Source organism: Amphiura filiformis, chromosome 10, assembly GCF_039555335.1.
Source record: "Amphiura filiformis chromosome 10, Afil_fr2py, whole genome shotgun sequence".
Taxonomy (NCBI): Eukaryota; Metazoa; Echinodermata; class Ophiuroidea; order Amphilepidida; family Amphiuridae; genus Amphiura; species Amphiura filiformis.
Window position 1 is genome coordinate 42,138,812 of NC_092637.1, and position 15,980 is coordinate 42,154,791.

The 15,980-nt window shown below is 38.5% G+C and overlaps 1 protein-coding gene across 1 annotated transcript; it reads right to left on the reverse strand.

Moving 5' to 3' along the window:
• Positions 1-4,689: 4,689 nt before the first annotated feature.
• LOC140161891 (uncharacterized) lies at positions 4,690-14,770 on the reverse strand. Its single transcript, XM_072185187.1, has 7 exons — positions 14,668-14,770; positions 11,734-11,893; positions 10,303-10,381; positions 9,305-9,386; positions 6,686-6,980; positions 5,325-6,210; positions 4,690-4,704 (listed from the first exon to the last, which is right to left on the reverse strand). Exons 1-7 carry the CDS (start codon positions 14,768-14,770, stop codon positions 4,690-4,692), a joined length of 1,620 nt encoding a protein of 539 aa, XP_072041288.1.
• Between the last annotated feature and the right edge of the window lie 1,210 nt (positions 14,771-15,980).

The following is a 15,980-nucleotide window of genomic DNA, read 5'->3' on the forward strand; positions in this document are numbered from 1 at the left end:
ACAAATTAACGTAATTACGACATTCCGTAGATTACGTTGTATCGGGGTCAGACCTTGACATTTATACGGCGTTGTAATAACGTGCTTTATACGTCGAAACAACGTCATAAATTTGCGTACTAACGACGTCCGTAGATGACGTTGTATCTGAGCCAGTTCATGACTTTTAAACCACGTTTTAACCACGTGCTTTATACGTCGAGACAACGTGATTTTGACATTATATTAACTTCCGGCAACAATGATACTCAATCCCAAAAAGGGAGAGCGTATAAAAATTCAAAGTTTAGAATTTCAGGAATAGAAGTCGTTAATTTGCGTTTCACGCCTAAAGGCGATCGTCAGACGACACGATTGAGACATTTTGGCTGGACAACAATCTCCTTGGAATGGAAGAATTTACATTCCATGGTGTCAACAACTAAACTATTTTTCAGATACGTATTTGTGTAACGTTTCCTGAACGTATTATTCAAACGTTGTCACCAGGTCTGGTCAAACATTGAATCAACATCGAAACAACGTCATTACAACGTCATAATGATGTCATATCAACGTCCGAAAATCAACGTCGAAAATAACGTTGTCACTACACGAATACGAGTTCGACAACCTAAGTCCAACGTAAGCGTATGTCGTGAATACGTAGTGTGTTAGCTGGGGTAGAATATGATGAAAGCAATACCAAACCAACTGATATGGGATTTCTTCAGAGTTCTTTTTTATTCAGTCGCATTTCTGCAACTCTGTTAGTAGAAATCCGACTGGTCTATTGAAGACATATGAAACGTCATTGGCCTTTTTCAGTTGAAACCCATACACCCCATTGTTAGTTAAGTCAAAAACCTCAATATGGTGACCACTCTCTGGCTAGTTATGTTTGACGATTGATTCGACGTCTATGGACCATTTAGAAACAAAATAGCCTCCATGTCCCTCGCGAAAATCACCATCTTGGATTTCTGGGTGAAAATGATGCCGTAATGTCAAACTAATGTCAGAATCGGAATCCTTGTACTCGATATATCTGAAAAAGTGTCTTTGTGCATGATTATAGGTTCTCTGGTTCAAAACTTTCATTTTCAAAATGGTGGCGGCGGCCATTTTGGATTTTGGCCTCTAGCGAAAAATGCCGGGATTTTCGCCAAGGGACATGGAGGCTATTTTGTTTCTAAATGGTCCATAGAAGTCGAATCAATAGTCAAACCTTACTAGCCAGAGAGTGGTCACCAAATTGAGTTTTTTGACTTAACTATGTGGAAGACATGATCTTCGTCGCGCACACAAGGAGTGCGAATTTCCAATGGGGTACCTGAATTGGCGACTCCATTCATGCCATTTGAAATCACTCCTTGCGTGTGAGATTAAGGTCATGTCTTTCAACTTGAATAGCCCAAAGTGAGTTTTACAATTCTTGAACAGATGCTACAACCACTACAGTTTGAACAGCTCGTAATCGGCGGGCCTTATAACATCGCGGATTAATATCAATGTTTATTTTGAGAATTGTCTTGTGACATCTCGCCAGTAGCATCACAAGTTATTAATTGAAGTTCTATACTTTGTCTACTTCCTTTAACACGCAGCATATAGCCTATACAGGTAAACTATAGGCCTATCACTCTTGACGTTGGTCTACTTTTCGGCGTAGTGGTAAAAGCCTAAAAATTCCCGCCGATTACGAGCTGATTAAAGTATTATGAAAACTATGAGAATTGAAAGGGAAAGTCAAATGTCATTGACTGGCCATATACCATGTGGGCTTTTTTACTTTGCCCATATCAAATACAACTCAAATACAAGTTCAAGCCATATTATAAAATTTGCTGAGGAGGACGCCATCATTGTTTTCAAAATTCTGTTTTTACACGATTACATTGCACTTTATTAAACCAACATACCCTGCAAATCCGAGATTTTGAATAAAACGCATGAACCGTCGTTTTATTATCACGATGGAAATATTAGTCGAACGCATACGCGATGTTCATAACACGGTACTTCGTACGGAACGGTGATTTACACAACAAAGGATCGTACCTTAACACGTCCGAAGGAGTGATACGTATTGGCGACATCGGCGCTGGTAGTAAATTCCAATTTTCCTTACTTTGCCTTAGTTAAATACTGTGCAAACGTACAATTAAAATTAAAAGGGGATATATCTGACAGTAAAAGCTAGCATTTTATGGCAAAGAAATACTACTCTATTTTGTATGAAAATGTTACAATATGGCTTTAAGATGGCAATCTCTCTGTTCCTTTTCTTGATGATATCATGAGCAATTTGCCCTCATTTTGCCCAAATCGGAGCAAGTATAAACAATAAATAAATCTGAATAAATCTCTACAGTCAAAAAACATACACGTACAATGTAACCTGATTCAGTAAGTAGAAAAATACATGATCTAATAATTATTTGAATTCTGTGATATTACAATAAAATGCTTTTGTATTTCAGAGGTATAACGTTATAGAGAATCTTGACTGCTCCCTATTCCAGAAATAATATTATCTTTTTTTGTCAAATGAAACATAGTAAATCCTAACTATCAATAAAAGTCAAATTTTAATATTCAGCCAATTTTTGGATATAAGGGCCAAAAACATGCATTTTTAGGGTGTTTTTCGTATGTAGTGACAATCAAGCCCAAAGACTTGTACTAAGAATAATTTCAGTTTATGCATTCTAAATTTCGGAACAGACATGTTTCATTCTTATAACCAAGCAAAAGAGTGAACATTAGAGCAAAATTTCGGCATATACTCAAGATTTTGATTGCTTTTTGTGACTCAATTGTCGGAAAACGTGTCGGAAATTCAAAATAGTGAACTTTTTCTTTTATCTCCAGTTAGCACTAAATGAATGATTAGGATTAAGCTATGTTTCATTTGGCAGAACTTAGTGCTGTATTTTTTAAGACGTGTTCCCACTGAAGTCTCACTGAGATGCTTATCAAAACTATACACGCCGAATGAAACAACAGTGGTACCACAAATTATTAAGTCACAGTGGTCTTGCATCTAAACACCAAAGAACTGACGACGCAACTAAAACAATAATATCATGTGACACGATCTGGTCCATGGGGGCCGAAGGCTGCACATTTGAAATTGAGATAAAGGCAAAAATATGGAGTAAAATACGATTGGACCAATGTGTTTTCACTATATTATGATAGCCTAATCTATATCATAATACGCATCGTCTGTCTATCTGTCTATCTATCTGTCTGTGTGTCTGTCCGCCTATTTTCTCGGAGACTATGGGTCGCACGTTCCTCAAACTTGGTGGGTGGGTGCATCTTGACCCCATACAGATCAAGTTTGTATTGGTTAGTGGGTCAAGGACACCCAAGGTCGTCCAGGGGTCAAATTAGTAAAAACTGTTTTTCTCAGAGACTGGGGGTCGCACGTTCCTCAAACTTGACGGGTGGGTGCATCTTGACCCGGGACAGAACAAGTTTGTATTGGTTAGTGGGTCAAGGTCACCAGAGGTAATCTAGGGGTCAAATTAGTAAAAACTGTCATATGGGCATGCAACTTGGTGGGTAGGTGCATCTTGACCTAAGACGGAACAAGTTTGTTTTGGTTAGTGGGTCAAGGTCACCCAGGGGTCATCTGAAGTCAAATTAGTAAAAACTGTTTTCCGCCTATTTTCTCGGAGACTAGGGGTCGCACGTTCCTCAAACTTGGTGGGTGGGTGCATCTGGACCTCAGAACAAGTTTGTTTCGGTTAGTGGCCAAGATCACCCGAGGTCATCCAGGGGTCATCTGAGGTCAAATTACTAAAAAATGTCGTATGGGCATGAAACGTAGTGGGTACAGTCAACATTTAGAGCCAAATTTGGGAAGGTCATTTCGAGGTCACAATAGGTCACCTGAAGTCAAATTAGTAAAAACTGTTTTCCGCCTATTTTCTCGGAGACTAGGGGTCGCACGTTCCTCAAACTTGGTGGGTGGGTGCATCTGGACCTCAGACAGAACAAGTTTGTTTCGGTTAGTGGCCAAGATCACCCGAGGTCATCCAGGGGTCATCTGAGGTCAAATTAGTAAAAACTGTCGTATGGGCATGAAACTTGGTGGGTACAGTCAACGTTTAGAGTCAAATTTTTGGACGGTCATTTTTGGGTCATCTGGGGTCATCCAAGGTCAAATTACTAACAACTGTCGTATGGGCATGAAACGTGGTGGGTACAGTCAACATTTAGAGCCAAATTTGGGAGGGTCGTTTCGAGGTCACAATAGGTCATCTGATGTCAAATTAGTAAAAACTGTCCTATGGGCATAACACTTGGTGAGTACAGTCACCATCAGCCAGGTAATCGCGACAGCCGAGAACCGCCAAATACGGGTAACCGCCTAGTGTTTATTAATATTATAGTAACTCAAATGTCAAAAATGCCTCCTTTTGCCCCCATGGAGCAGATCGTGTCACATATGTGATGCGATCAAGCAAAATCAGTCGGAACTCGGAAATATTGATTTTGAGATATAGCCAAACAAACAAACATTTCCTTTTGTTTCCTCTTGATTTGGAAACTCTTTAATTGCTCATATCTTTGGAACTGGTTGTTCAATTTTAATGGGGTTTTCTGTAAAATGCAGCTTCGTAAATGCTTTTTACTATGCTATAAGAAACTGAAAATGTAAAATTTCCGAGTTCCGACTGATTTTGCTTGATCACATCACATATATGCAGCCTGAGTTAGTAAGTAGAAAAATACATTATGTGAATATATTACAATAAAAACGTCAAAATACTATAATACTTTAAGAGGTAGAGTTTACATCTTAAATAGTAATCTTGACCTATTTATGCAGTTCTCATTTCATCTAAAACGTATTAAATACTATAATATTTCAAGAGGTAGAGTTAATATCTTAAATATATAATCTTGACCCCCGTAAACAGATGCATCGGTAGGATTGTAGATCAAATTATTTAGATTTTTGTGTGACAAATCCAATAAGATATACTCACTGACTTGAGCTTTCGCCATCCAGGCTGATGGCTTGATCACAAGTGATCTGGTCCACTGCATTTCCCGCGGTGTTTGGATGCACTCTCACTCCTCGGGATCAAAGTTTGTTTTAGCAGTGGATCATATACGTGACTCAGAGAAAAAGAGCCGTCATCGCGGTTGATTGCATTAGCCCCCTTCTTTCGGATCTGGATTGATTCTCGGATTCTTCTTGATACAGCGTTTGAGTATTTGTCTAGTATGCTGGCCCCCTCCCAATTGATAACATGATTTTCTTGGGCGACGTGATCTGTGATCGCTGACTTATGTTGCTCAGATGTTGACGCTTTTCTATTTGCCCTGGTGAACTTTGTGTCTTTGACCGTTTCAGAGTCTTGTTGGTGTTCTTTAAGACGGACGCCGAATTGCCTTCCTGTTTCTCCCACATACGACTTATCACAACCTTTGCAGGGGATTTCGTATACAGCGTCACTGGTTTCTAAGATGTCTTTCTTGTCTTTGGGATGCACAAGAATGCTTTTGAGTGTGTTTGTGGGTCGCATGGCTGTTGAGATTTTGTGTTTTTGGAAAATCCTTTGGAGTTGTTCAGAAAAACCTTCGACATAGGGGATAACAACCATACCTTTTGATGGTGTTTCGTCGGATTTCTTAGGCTTTTTAGGCTCTTTGGTTTTTGCTTCCATCTGGTGTTTGACTCTGTCAAACGCCCACTTGGGGTAACCACATTCCATTAAAGCGTTCTTGATCTTTCTTTCTTCTTCCCTTTTGTCTACTTCTTCCGTCACTATATTTTCCTTTCTGTCCATGAGCGTTCTAATTACACCGAGCTTCTGGTGGAGAGGGTGTTGAGATTTAAAATTAAGATACTGATCCGTATGGGTCTTTTTACGGTACACGAGCATTTTTACTGAGCCGTCTTCCTTGCGAACTATTAGAGTATCCAGGAAGGGGATTTTCCCCTGGTCTTCTTCCTCGTGGGTAAACTTTATGCTGCCCGTAGGGTCGATGGTGTTGAGATGTTCTGTTAGCTTGAGTGTAGTATCTTTCTGAATGATCTCTAAAACATCATCAACATATCTCCTCCAGTACTTTGGCTTACAATCTAGTGGAGCTGTCATTATGGCCTCTTTCTCTAACCATTCCATGACAAGATTAGCCACGATTGCGCTGACCGGACTTCCCATGGCTGCACCAAAAATTTGGCGAAAGATTTGTCCGCGAAAGCTGAAATACGTGGTTGTGAGGATAAATTGTAAGAGCTCGATGATGTCTTCCGTATTTAATTTTGTTCTGTCTTTGCGTTTTGTCATTTTCTAGTCGTTCCTTGATGATATCAAGACATTTTTCTATGGGAGTATTGGTAAATAGGGAAACGACATCGTGTGAATTAAAAATATCACCATCGTCGATGCATATCCCCATCATCTCCTCCGCTAGTGACTTCGAATTTACCACGTGATGCTACGAGGTGCCGACTAATGGAGCGAGAATTTCCGCTAAGGCTTTAGAGGTCTGATAGCCAATTGAACCTGTATAGTCAACTATGGGGCGGATCGGATTCCCCGTTTTATGAATTTTGGTGGTGCAGTAGAGCCGGGGGGTATTTTCAGCTGTGGGGTATAACAATCTGTATTGACCTTCGTCGATCTTATTCTCCGATTTGAGCCTTTTCATGATGTCAACCAACTTTCTTTTGTACCTAGGCGTGGGATCTTTGCTCAGTTTTTCATAGGTGTTTTGGTCACTGAGCATCTCATTAACCTTCTGTTCATAATTATCTTTGGTCTGAACTACAGTGCACTTCCCTTTGTCAGCACCCATTATTAACAAATCATTTGATTTCTTAAGCTCACATAACGCCACTCTCTCCTCCTTGGTGATGTTGGATTTCGGGAGTTTTGCCGACTTCAAGGTACCGACTACCTCTGCTCTAAGACTCTGTGCTTCTTTCCATGGCAATTTCTTACACGCCGATTCACACGCGACGATGTATTCTTAGTGTGGGATCTTGTTTACAGACACAGCAAAGTTCAAACCACGCGCGAGCAACTTTTGCTGTGGATCCGATAAGGGTTTATCGGAAATGTTTTTGACCCACTTTTCTCTCCATTTCTTCAACTGGGACCCGCTTAGGTCGGGTTCTGAAACGTCTGCTTTCTTACTACTGGCTTCATTTCTAGTTTTGAGGTGGTTTAGCTTCTCCTTATGTCTCTCTTTGGTTTTGTTTTCGACTGATTTTCGTTTCGTATCTAAGTGAGATTCAACATGGCCGATAACCTCGGGGTCGCTGTATCAAGAAGAATCCGAGAATCAATCCAGATCCGAAAGAAGGGGGCTAATGCAATCAACCGCGATGACGGCTCTTTTTCTCTGAGTCACGTATATGATCCACTGCTAAAACAAACTTTGATCCCGATGAGTGAGAGTGCATCCAAACACCACGGGAAATGCAGTGGACCAGATCACTTGTGATCAAGCCATCAGCCTGGATGGCGAAAGCTCAAGTCAGTGAGTATATCTTATTGGATTTGTCACACAAAAATCTAAATAATAAAATAATCTTGACCCATTTATGCAGTCCTTGTTTTATCTGAGGATGTGTTCCCATTGAGAAAACAAGACACCGGTAGTGGTAGCGTTAATTAAAGTCACTGTTGTATCACTGCCGCGCCTGTTTTAGGCAGGTTTTCTATATATTTGGGCGACAATGCCATGACTATCTGCGCTGCTTCAAGTATATAGATATCGGGCAATATTATTTGCCCCCGGAAGTAGATAATAATATATCACGATTGATTTTGGAAGAATTTAATAATGTCTGTGGAATCGTTGAATCCATCTTCGCCCGTCGATGTTCCGACTACGAAAGTTTAAGGTAGGCCTACCTGCCTACGGTGCATTTAATATTCATACAATTTTTTTAATTCGTACTTGTTCGACTTCCGGGTCATCCGGGAAATATCTTAGTTTAAACCAATTTGAAACCAATGTGTCAAGTCGGTCTTATTTATTATATTCCTATGATTCATGTGTTTTCCGTTTTTCTTCGTCTCTTACACGTTTACTCAAATCTACCAACCACCTGGTAGCAACATGTAACTTGCAAATAGAAACCAACATGTGTAAGAGATGGAATGGAAGTGTCAGCCAATAAATCCAATAGATGACACCAATCGATAAAACTGTAAAATATAGAGACAATACAGAAATGTTAACAAAGTAGACTACAGGGTGATTAAAAATGAACTGCACCCAACTTCACCCAATTTGTTTTAATATATTTGCGGAGATTGTACATATAAATTAATTTTAAAATTAATTTATAAACAATACAACAAAGGATTCGTAGTATTTTTTCAGTCTAAATGAATTTATTTTATTTATTTTATTCAATTTATTCTTGCATTGTCTGCACGGTCGAAAAAGAATGTTTAGTTCCCATGCCGCTATGCGCCGTTCGTGGAGTTTTACATGGTTCAGTTGCAAATTGCATAATGAGACGCTGGGGATGATGTTAAAACTACGTTTTGCACGGGGTTTTTTGCAAGGTCTGACAGAACGACGAAAGGTTTTGAATGCCGTAAAAATCGTTTACGTGATCATAATTTTGTAATATATGAGAAAAATGGAAAGAAAAACTTTTTGGGTCGCGGCGCGAGAGACGGTCGGTCGGTCGAGGGCAAGCAAACATTTTTTTGGCCCTACGTACATGTACAGCAAAACCAAGACAAATGTTGTTTCACGTTCATTAAATCAATAATATAATAATACATGTAGAACAAAGGACCCGTTGACTTGAAATTATAGAGGGAAATTTGAATTCAAATAGAAATGGTGCTGGTGCTGTGTGGTGAAATATCCATACACTCGTAATTGAGACCTGCTTTTTTCACCAATAATATATAGGAAACATAGCCTACTCCCCTATTACAGCTTGCAATATAAAATTATTTAAATCATGGGTAAGTATTTAATTTTAATTGTATTCATCTATGACTTCATCTTATTTTCATTTTCAAATAAACATGCGCAATTTATGTTGAACTGAAAGTGTCTGAGGGCAGTCTGAGGATAGTTTGAATAAAATACTCATCCATGTGCAACGTCGTTTTTGGTGTATTTTCTAAGAATGTACTTTTCTTCAAAACCATTAGGTCTCCTCCCCTTCTACGCGTTCTACGCGCCGACGACCAATGGGTGAACCGTCTTGTTGTCACGACCGTTGATCAGCCAATCGGGATTATTGTTTATGACAGCACAAACCACGGAAGTAATAAAAAACAATTAACTTTAGTTTTACAACGTAATTTATACAAACCTTTTGGTCCTTCTATGAAGCACGTAAGATACTGAGCAGCATCGAAAAGTGTATACATTGCTACTGAAGTGTAGAGAACCCACTGAAAAGAAGCGGGAAATTACGGATATAAGTATTGACAATTGCAAAAAATAAAAGATAGTGAAAATGACAAACATGCAACGATGATGATGATGATGATAATGATGACACACAGAGAGGGCAGTCTCCAGACTATTGTCAATAGCCTTCAGACGATGGTGGACTACATTATTCAATGTGGCAACAGCCAATATCGTAAACAAAACAGACAATATGACGGCAACACTGCCTGGACATTGGACGCCCGTGCTGAGTTGTGTTTTTAGCTCTATTGGCCCCGTTACAGAAAAAAAAAATGCACAAAATATATTTCTCAGTGAATGTATAAATTTTCACATAAAAATAAATATTTTGGATTCAAAATAAATGTGAAGAAAAAAAAAAAATCATAGCCGGGAGTGAGCGGGACTCGATCTCGGGACCCTATGCACCGCAGGCGAGACCCGTTACCATTAGACCAAGCGAACCGTGATTCACAATGGGGGAAATTTTAGGCATATATCATAAACATACCGTGCGTTATTCATACAAAACATTCAACAAACAGTACTTACAATGAGGTTCACTGGCGAACCTCAACGGATTTAGACTGATAAAATAGTGCTTAATAACATACGTACAGTTTTGGAATAATTTGAGACATTTTTGTGTTTACGTGTAAAACCAATGACAACGTCAAAATTCAGCCAATCTTGGCCGGCCCCCCCTGATAGCCTTAGTCGTATGTCTCTCGGCCCATTATGCGTCTCAAAACTATTAAACAGGTCGAAACAAAATGGCCCTGCGTGGCTGTGGATTCAACCTACTATGGCGATTTCTGCCATGAAGATATCAGGGCGATGACTCTGTGTGACGCCAGTCTGGGAAATTAACCCGGATATGATTTCAGTGACCTTAATAATATTCTTATTACTTACTGGGTCGTAAAAGAAAGTCAGTAATGGATGTGTACCAATGCCGGTCTCCTTGTGTGAAGCTGTGCTTATCATTGCTGTACTGTGTGATTTAGTGAGAAAGAACAAAATAGAACTTCAATAATTGCTGATAATTCCAGTAGGGGGCGCAAAAACTAATACTTTTGAGGGGGGGCTTTTTATTTCGTTAGGAGGAGCGCGCTACCTCTTTGGCCAGACACCAATCGTTCGTCACTCAGTGATATAGGAAACACAATAATTAGGAATCAATCTCCTCCCAAAGTAACAGACATTTAAGGTTAGTACCACGGTAACCATTTTCAACTGCCTCACTGTTGCGATTTGGTTGGTCGCAGCAACCTGCGATGGTAGTGAGCTTTGGAAACAATTGCATTGATTCATTCATATTTACAGTTAATTCTACCAGGTTCAATTCACTTTCGGTATTCATTTAGCATTTTATTTCGTTATTTTGTATCCATTAATTGGCCGCTCTCCATTTGTTACCCGCACAAACCACTTTGGGCGCCACCTTGGAATTACATAGAAGGTCTAAATTGGGACAACTGAGCACACCTTGGGCTATGTGGGAACAATGGTACCACTTTCTCAAGTACTGTAGTGCGCTTACACATAACTTTCTATTCATCACTTATTGACAGTCACCTGCCAGGAAACCCGTTAATATGCTGTCGGGTCAGTGACCAATTTAATGGCGGAACTCCTTATTTCGAAACAATGCATAATGGTACCACTTTTATGAATAGCCTGTCGGCAAATCAAATCGGCATCAAAGGAACAACGCGTTACGTAATCTATTTCTTCTCTTTCCTATCAAAGCTTCTTGATAATAACTTTAAAAATATTGGATTCCTTCTTTCGGGTGATACCAGATAACATTGGATTAACTATGGAAATAGTATCTGGTAGCACCCTCAAGCTCATCCCATATGATATCAGATATTTAGAGAATAAAGGTATTGTTTTTAGCCGCTGGAGTGCATCTATCGTCTCATATAACACGGGCGACATCATTATGTTAAGTAAAACAACGAGGCGAAGCCGAGTTCTTTTACGCCAAAAATAATGATGTCGCCCGTGTTATATGAGACGATAGATGCACGACAGCGGCTAAAAACAATACCTTTATTCTCATTCTTAAACACTTCAATTTAAATAAAAAATATCATAAGTATTAAAATTTTTAATCAAATTAAATCCTACATTTTACAAGGAATTACCTAGGGCTTAAAATCGACCAGTCCCGTTGTTTTTATGCGCCTCCGATTGGTTCAAATAGCGAGTACGCGTATCGCGCAATGCACACGCGCTGACCCGTGTGATATCGTGTCATATCACACGGGTAAAGCTGGGTAAGAACCAATAAGATTGCAGGAACGTTCTCAAGTGTTTAAGAATGTATTTTATACCTACCTGGTCATGAAATAGAAGTGCACTCCAACCTTGAGCATTATCTGTATCCAGATGTAGAATCTATACATGTGACTGTCACAAGCTGCGTATGTGGCTGTCAACATGAAACCGTAAGCAATGTGGTCAAATATGGTATCAAGTACTTGCCCCAATATCGTACCTGCCATTCAAAAAATGAAGCATGACAAAGATTTCGTTACTGTCAGTTCCAAAACCTATAATGACTATTACAAGCTGCGTGAAGGCACGGTGGCGCAGCGGTACGGGCTCTACCTCGCAATCGGAGGGTTGCGAGTTCGAGCCCTGGTGGTGCCATCGTGTTGTGCACTTTGGCAAGGCGCTTTACCTCCCCTGCCTCTCTCTACCCATCGGGTGAAATAGGGAGCTGTTACAAATATTGTCCATTGAGCGCTGTAAATATTATAGCACAAGATTTGAACGCTTTTCTTAACACTTGAACACATGAAAATGTTCATTTATTTATATGTGTGTTCAAGTATAACGTAATTTAGCAGTGTTTTAACGTGTTAATATATTAATAAATATCTTAACACTTCTGTTTTTATAAACAATAAAGCATTAATTGTGAACAAATGAAGTTTCGTTAATATTCACAAATGAATGCTTTATTGTTTAAATGATAACAGAAGTGTTATATGTGATGCGATCAAGCCAAATCAGTCGGAACTCGGAAATATTGATTTTGAGATATAGCCAAATAAAGGAAGGTTTTCCTTTTGTTTCCTGTTGTTTTGGAAACTCTTAAATTGCGCATATCTTTGGAACTGGTTGTTCAATTTCAATGGGGTTTTCTGCAAAATCCAGGTTTGTAAATGCTTTTTACTATCCTATAGGAAACTGAAAATTTATTATGGCCGAGTTCCGACTGATTTTGCTTGATCGCATCACATATATTAACTAGAATTTTGTTAAACCGTGTTCAACTTTAACACACATATGTGATATGTGATCAAGCAAAATCAGTCAGAAGTCGGATATATTGATTTTCAGATATAGCCAAACAAAGACAATAATTTCTTTTGTTGCACATTGTTTTGGAAACACTTCAACTGTTTATTATCTTTGGAACTAAATGTTCAATTTCAATGAGGTTTTCGGCAAAATGAAGCTTTATACAATCATGTAAAAAACGGACAATTGAATAGTGGTCTATGCCCGACTTCAGAGTGATTTTGATTGATCACACCACATATAAATAAATGGAAATATTCATGTGTAAGTGTTGATAAAAGCGTTCAAATGCTTACAAAATATTAAGCATTAAAGGTGGGTAACCTGATTGACAACCTCATCCCCTCACTTTACCATGATGATTTTGGTATCAGGTGAAAGCTCATATTTTTCTCAATAACATGCTGAAATTAGGCGTTCCAAGTTGATATATTTCCGGAGAAATCATCAAAAAACTGTCTAATTAGTCTCAAATGTGGTATACCATATTTTAGACTAATTCAACAGTTTTTTGATCATATTTTCGTAAATAGGGCCTACACCGATTTGAAACTCCTAATTTCAATATGTTAATGAGAAAAATAGGATCTCTCATTTGATCATCAATTTATTACATGATCATGATGATTATCATTAATAAAAACACTGTAGACTACCAAAATCACGCTGTATAAAATGTCAGTAATTCCATAAGGAATTAGTCACGTTTACAAGGAACATTTACATGTTCTTTATGCATGAATGTTTGAAAGGGACGACATTTTAATGTTATAGGTAAATTTTAAAGAATTCTATTTTCCAAATATATCAGGTCACCTTCCTTTAAGGGCTGGGGTATGAACGTTTGGACAGTATTTATTTTGGGACATTAGAGCACATCAGACATATCGAATTGCATTCTGAATACGAAGAATGTCATTCTGATATCAAATAATTTTGGTTTTTGAAATTCGCAATTTAATACACATTTTATGGCAAATCATTAAAATTGATATTTTGATATTTAACAGTACTCGAAGTAAACTTTATAAATCTGATGATTTATACTTAACGTGTATGTAGGTGGGATGAAATGCCGACGATCAATTGAAAATTTTGACCTTTCGTATTGAAGATATGGATTTTTTTCCCAAAACACAAAAAAAAAATTAGGTCTTTTTGGGACAAAAATCTATATCTTCAATATGAAAGGTCAAAATTTTCAATTGACCGTCGGCTTTTCCTCCTGCTACATACACTTTAAGAATATATCATTAGATTTATATAATTTACTTCGAGGACTGTTATATATCAAAAATTTGAAAAATATCAATTTTTATAATTTGTCATAAAATTTGTATTATATTGTGATTTTCAAAAATGAAAATTATTTGATATCAGAAAGACATGCTTCGTATTCAGAATGCAATTCGATAGGTCTGAGGTGCTCTCATGTCCCACAAAAATACTGTCGAAACGCAATAAACGCTCATTTTAGATCCCTTAAGTGTTCATGCATTATGCGTTACTCTAAAGCGTTAGTAAATGAACACTTAGGATTTGCAATGTAGAGGGCTTTAATTAATTCTCGCATTTCGCAATGCATGCGCCCCATTCGGTTTAAAAAAAAAAAAAAAAAGAAAAAAAAAGCGCAGTGATTTATAGTGCGCTACGCACAGGCACAACGCCTAGACATTGATCCACAAGCCTCAGCACACTTTACAGGTTTAAATGCGACAGTCGTCATAGCAAGTTGAATTATGGTCGAAAAGCCAGACCCGGAAGTAGATAAGCACTCGAACATAATTTCGCATTCAGTTGTCACAAATACAACACAGGAACATACGCCATTGTCGGTTAAAAATGTTATTATGATGTTACATGCGAATGCACACTAAAAACAAATTGGACTGCCAAGAGCAACCGCTGGCGGCGCATCGTATTGTGAAACGCGAGAATTGATACAGCATGTATTTTACTTACATTGCTTTAGATATCTAGCTGATATACCATCTGCGAAATCAAGGAAGACATTGGACATGTATAATGCAGCAACGAGATGATAGTACCCGTCACACCATCCCATTAGAATTATAAGAATGACTCGGCTAAATGCTGGGGAAATTAAAATATCTATTATAAATATTGGATGAGCTTTTATAAAACAAGGTTTTTAATCTTTTGAAATAAATTTGAAAAACAGGCCATGCCATCCCATTCCAGAATGGCACGGCTAAAAAAGAAATACCAGATAGGGGCTAAATATATAATCGACAATGATGAAAGAGTTGTTGCTATATATATAGGCATAATGTACTTTAACTTTTGTTACACGTGTAATCAACCACTACTCGTTTAGAACACATCAAAAAATCATCAAAATAATCACTGCAGATATAAGGTGTTTTTCAACAAAAGCAGTTTTTGGCAGGATGCTCATTCTACAGCTTTCTACCCAAGCATCCCGCCAAAAACTGCTTTTGTTGCAAAACCCCATATACGAGCGTATCAGTGATTTTTTTGATAATTTTTTATGTGTTCTCAAAAATGGGCAAGTGGATGTAAGGGGTTTTGAAACAAAGCTCTTCAATTATAGGCCCATTGTACAGGCTGTATCAAAATGATTGGTACCCGGCAGTTCGGATGGTTATTGAAAAGCCTGCTTCTTCCTAATGCAACATTGGATCATCTTATAACCATATAAATTAATCGCAATGACTGTTTATGACATTAATCAACAAATTGTGCGCATTCTATGTTGCATTTTGATGTGACAGTCTTGTCCCAGGGGCTATTTTAACGTGCCTCCTGGCACGTTCGTGCAGTGAGAATAGAAATCCGTGCAGTGAGAATAAAAAATCCGTGCTTAAAATATTTCTATACTAGTTTCAGCCCGAAAAATGACTAAGAATTTAAAGAAGTTCCTCCACAAAGTAAGACTGATCCAGTCGGGAAATCCTATATTGTATAGTTTGTGGTGATCAGTCAAACATTCAATTGGCAGGGGAAATCAAGAACAACACTTCTGGTAACGCCCTTTCCTCCCGACTTTTTGTTTTTGGTCACCGTGGGGAAAGCCACTGGACGAGAAAATCCGCAACAGGCGTGGGGACAGTTCCATATACCGGACAGAAATGCAATCAGGCCCGTAACCCAGGGGGGCTGGGGTGGGGACAGCGCCCCATCCCAAAATGGCCAAAAAAAGTCCCCGTTTTTAACCCAAAAAGTCGCATTTGCGAGCGTAGCGAGCGAAAATCTTTTAAGCTAGCCTTCATTGGTCAAAAAAAGGTCCAAAT

What these genes read in the sequence shown, in the direction of transcription:
- LOC140161891 (XM_072185187.1), bottom strand. Translation starts at nt 14,770, where the DNA reads ATGGGATGGTGTGACGGGTACTATCATCTCGTTGCTGCATTATACATG. An exon ending in CACTTCTATTTCATGACCAG is followed by an intron (nt 10,382 to 11,733) that starts GTAGGTATAAAA and finishes TAAATCACACAG; the next exon opens with TACAGCAATGATAAGCACAG. An exon ending in CTTCATAGAAGGACCAAAAG is followed by an intron (nt 6,981 to 9,304) that starts GTTTGTATAAAT and finishes TCCCACACTAAG; the next exon opens with AATACATCGTCGCGTGTGAA.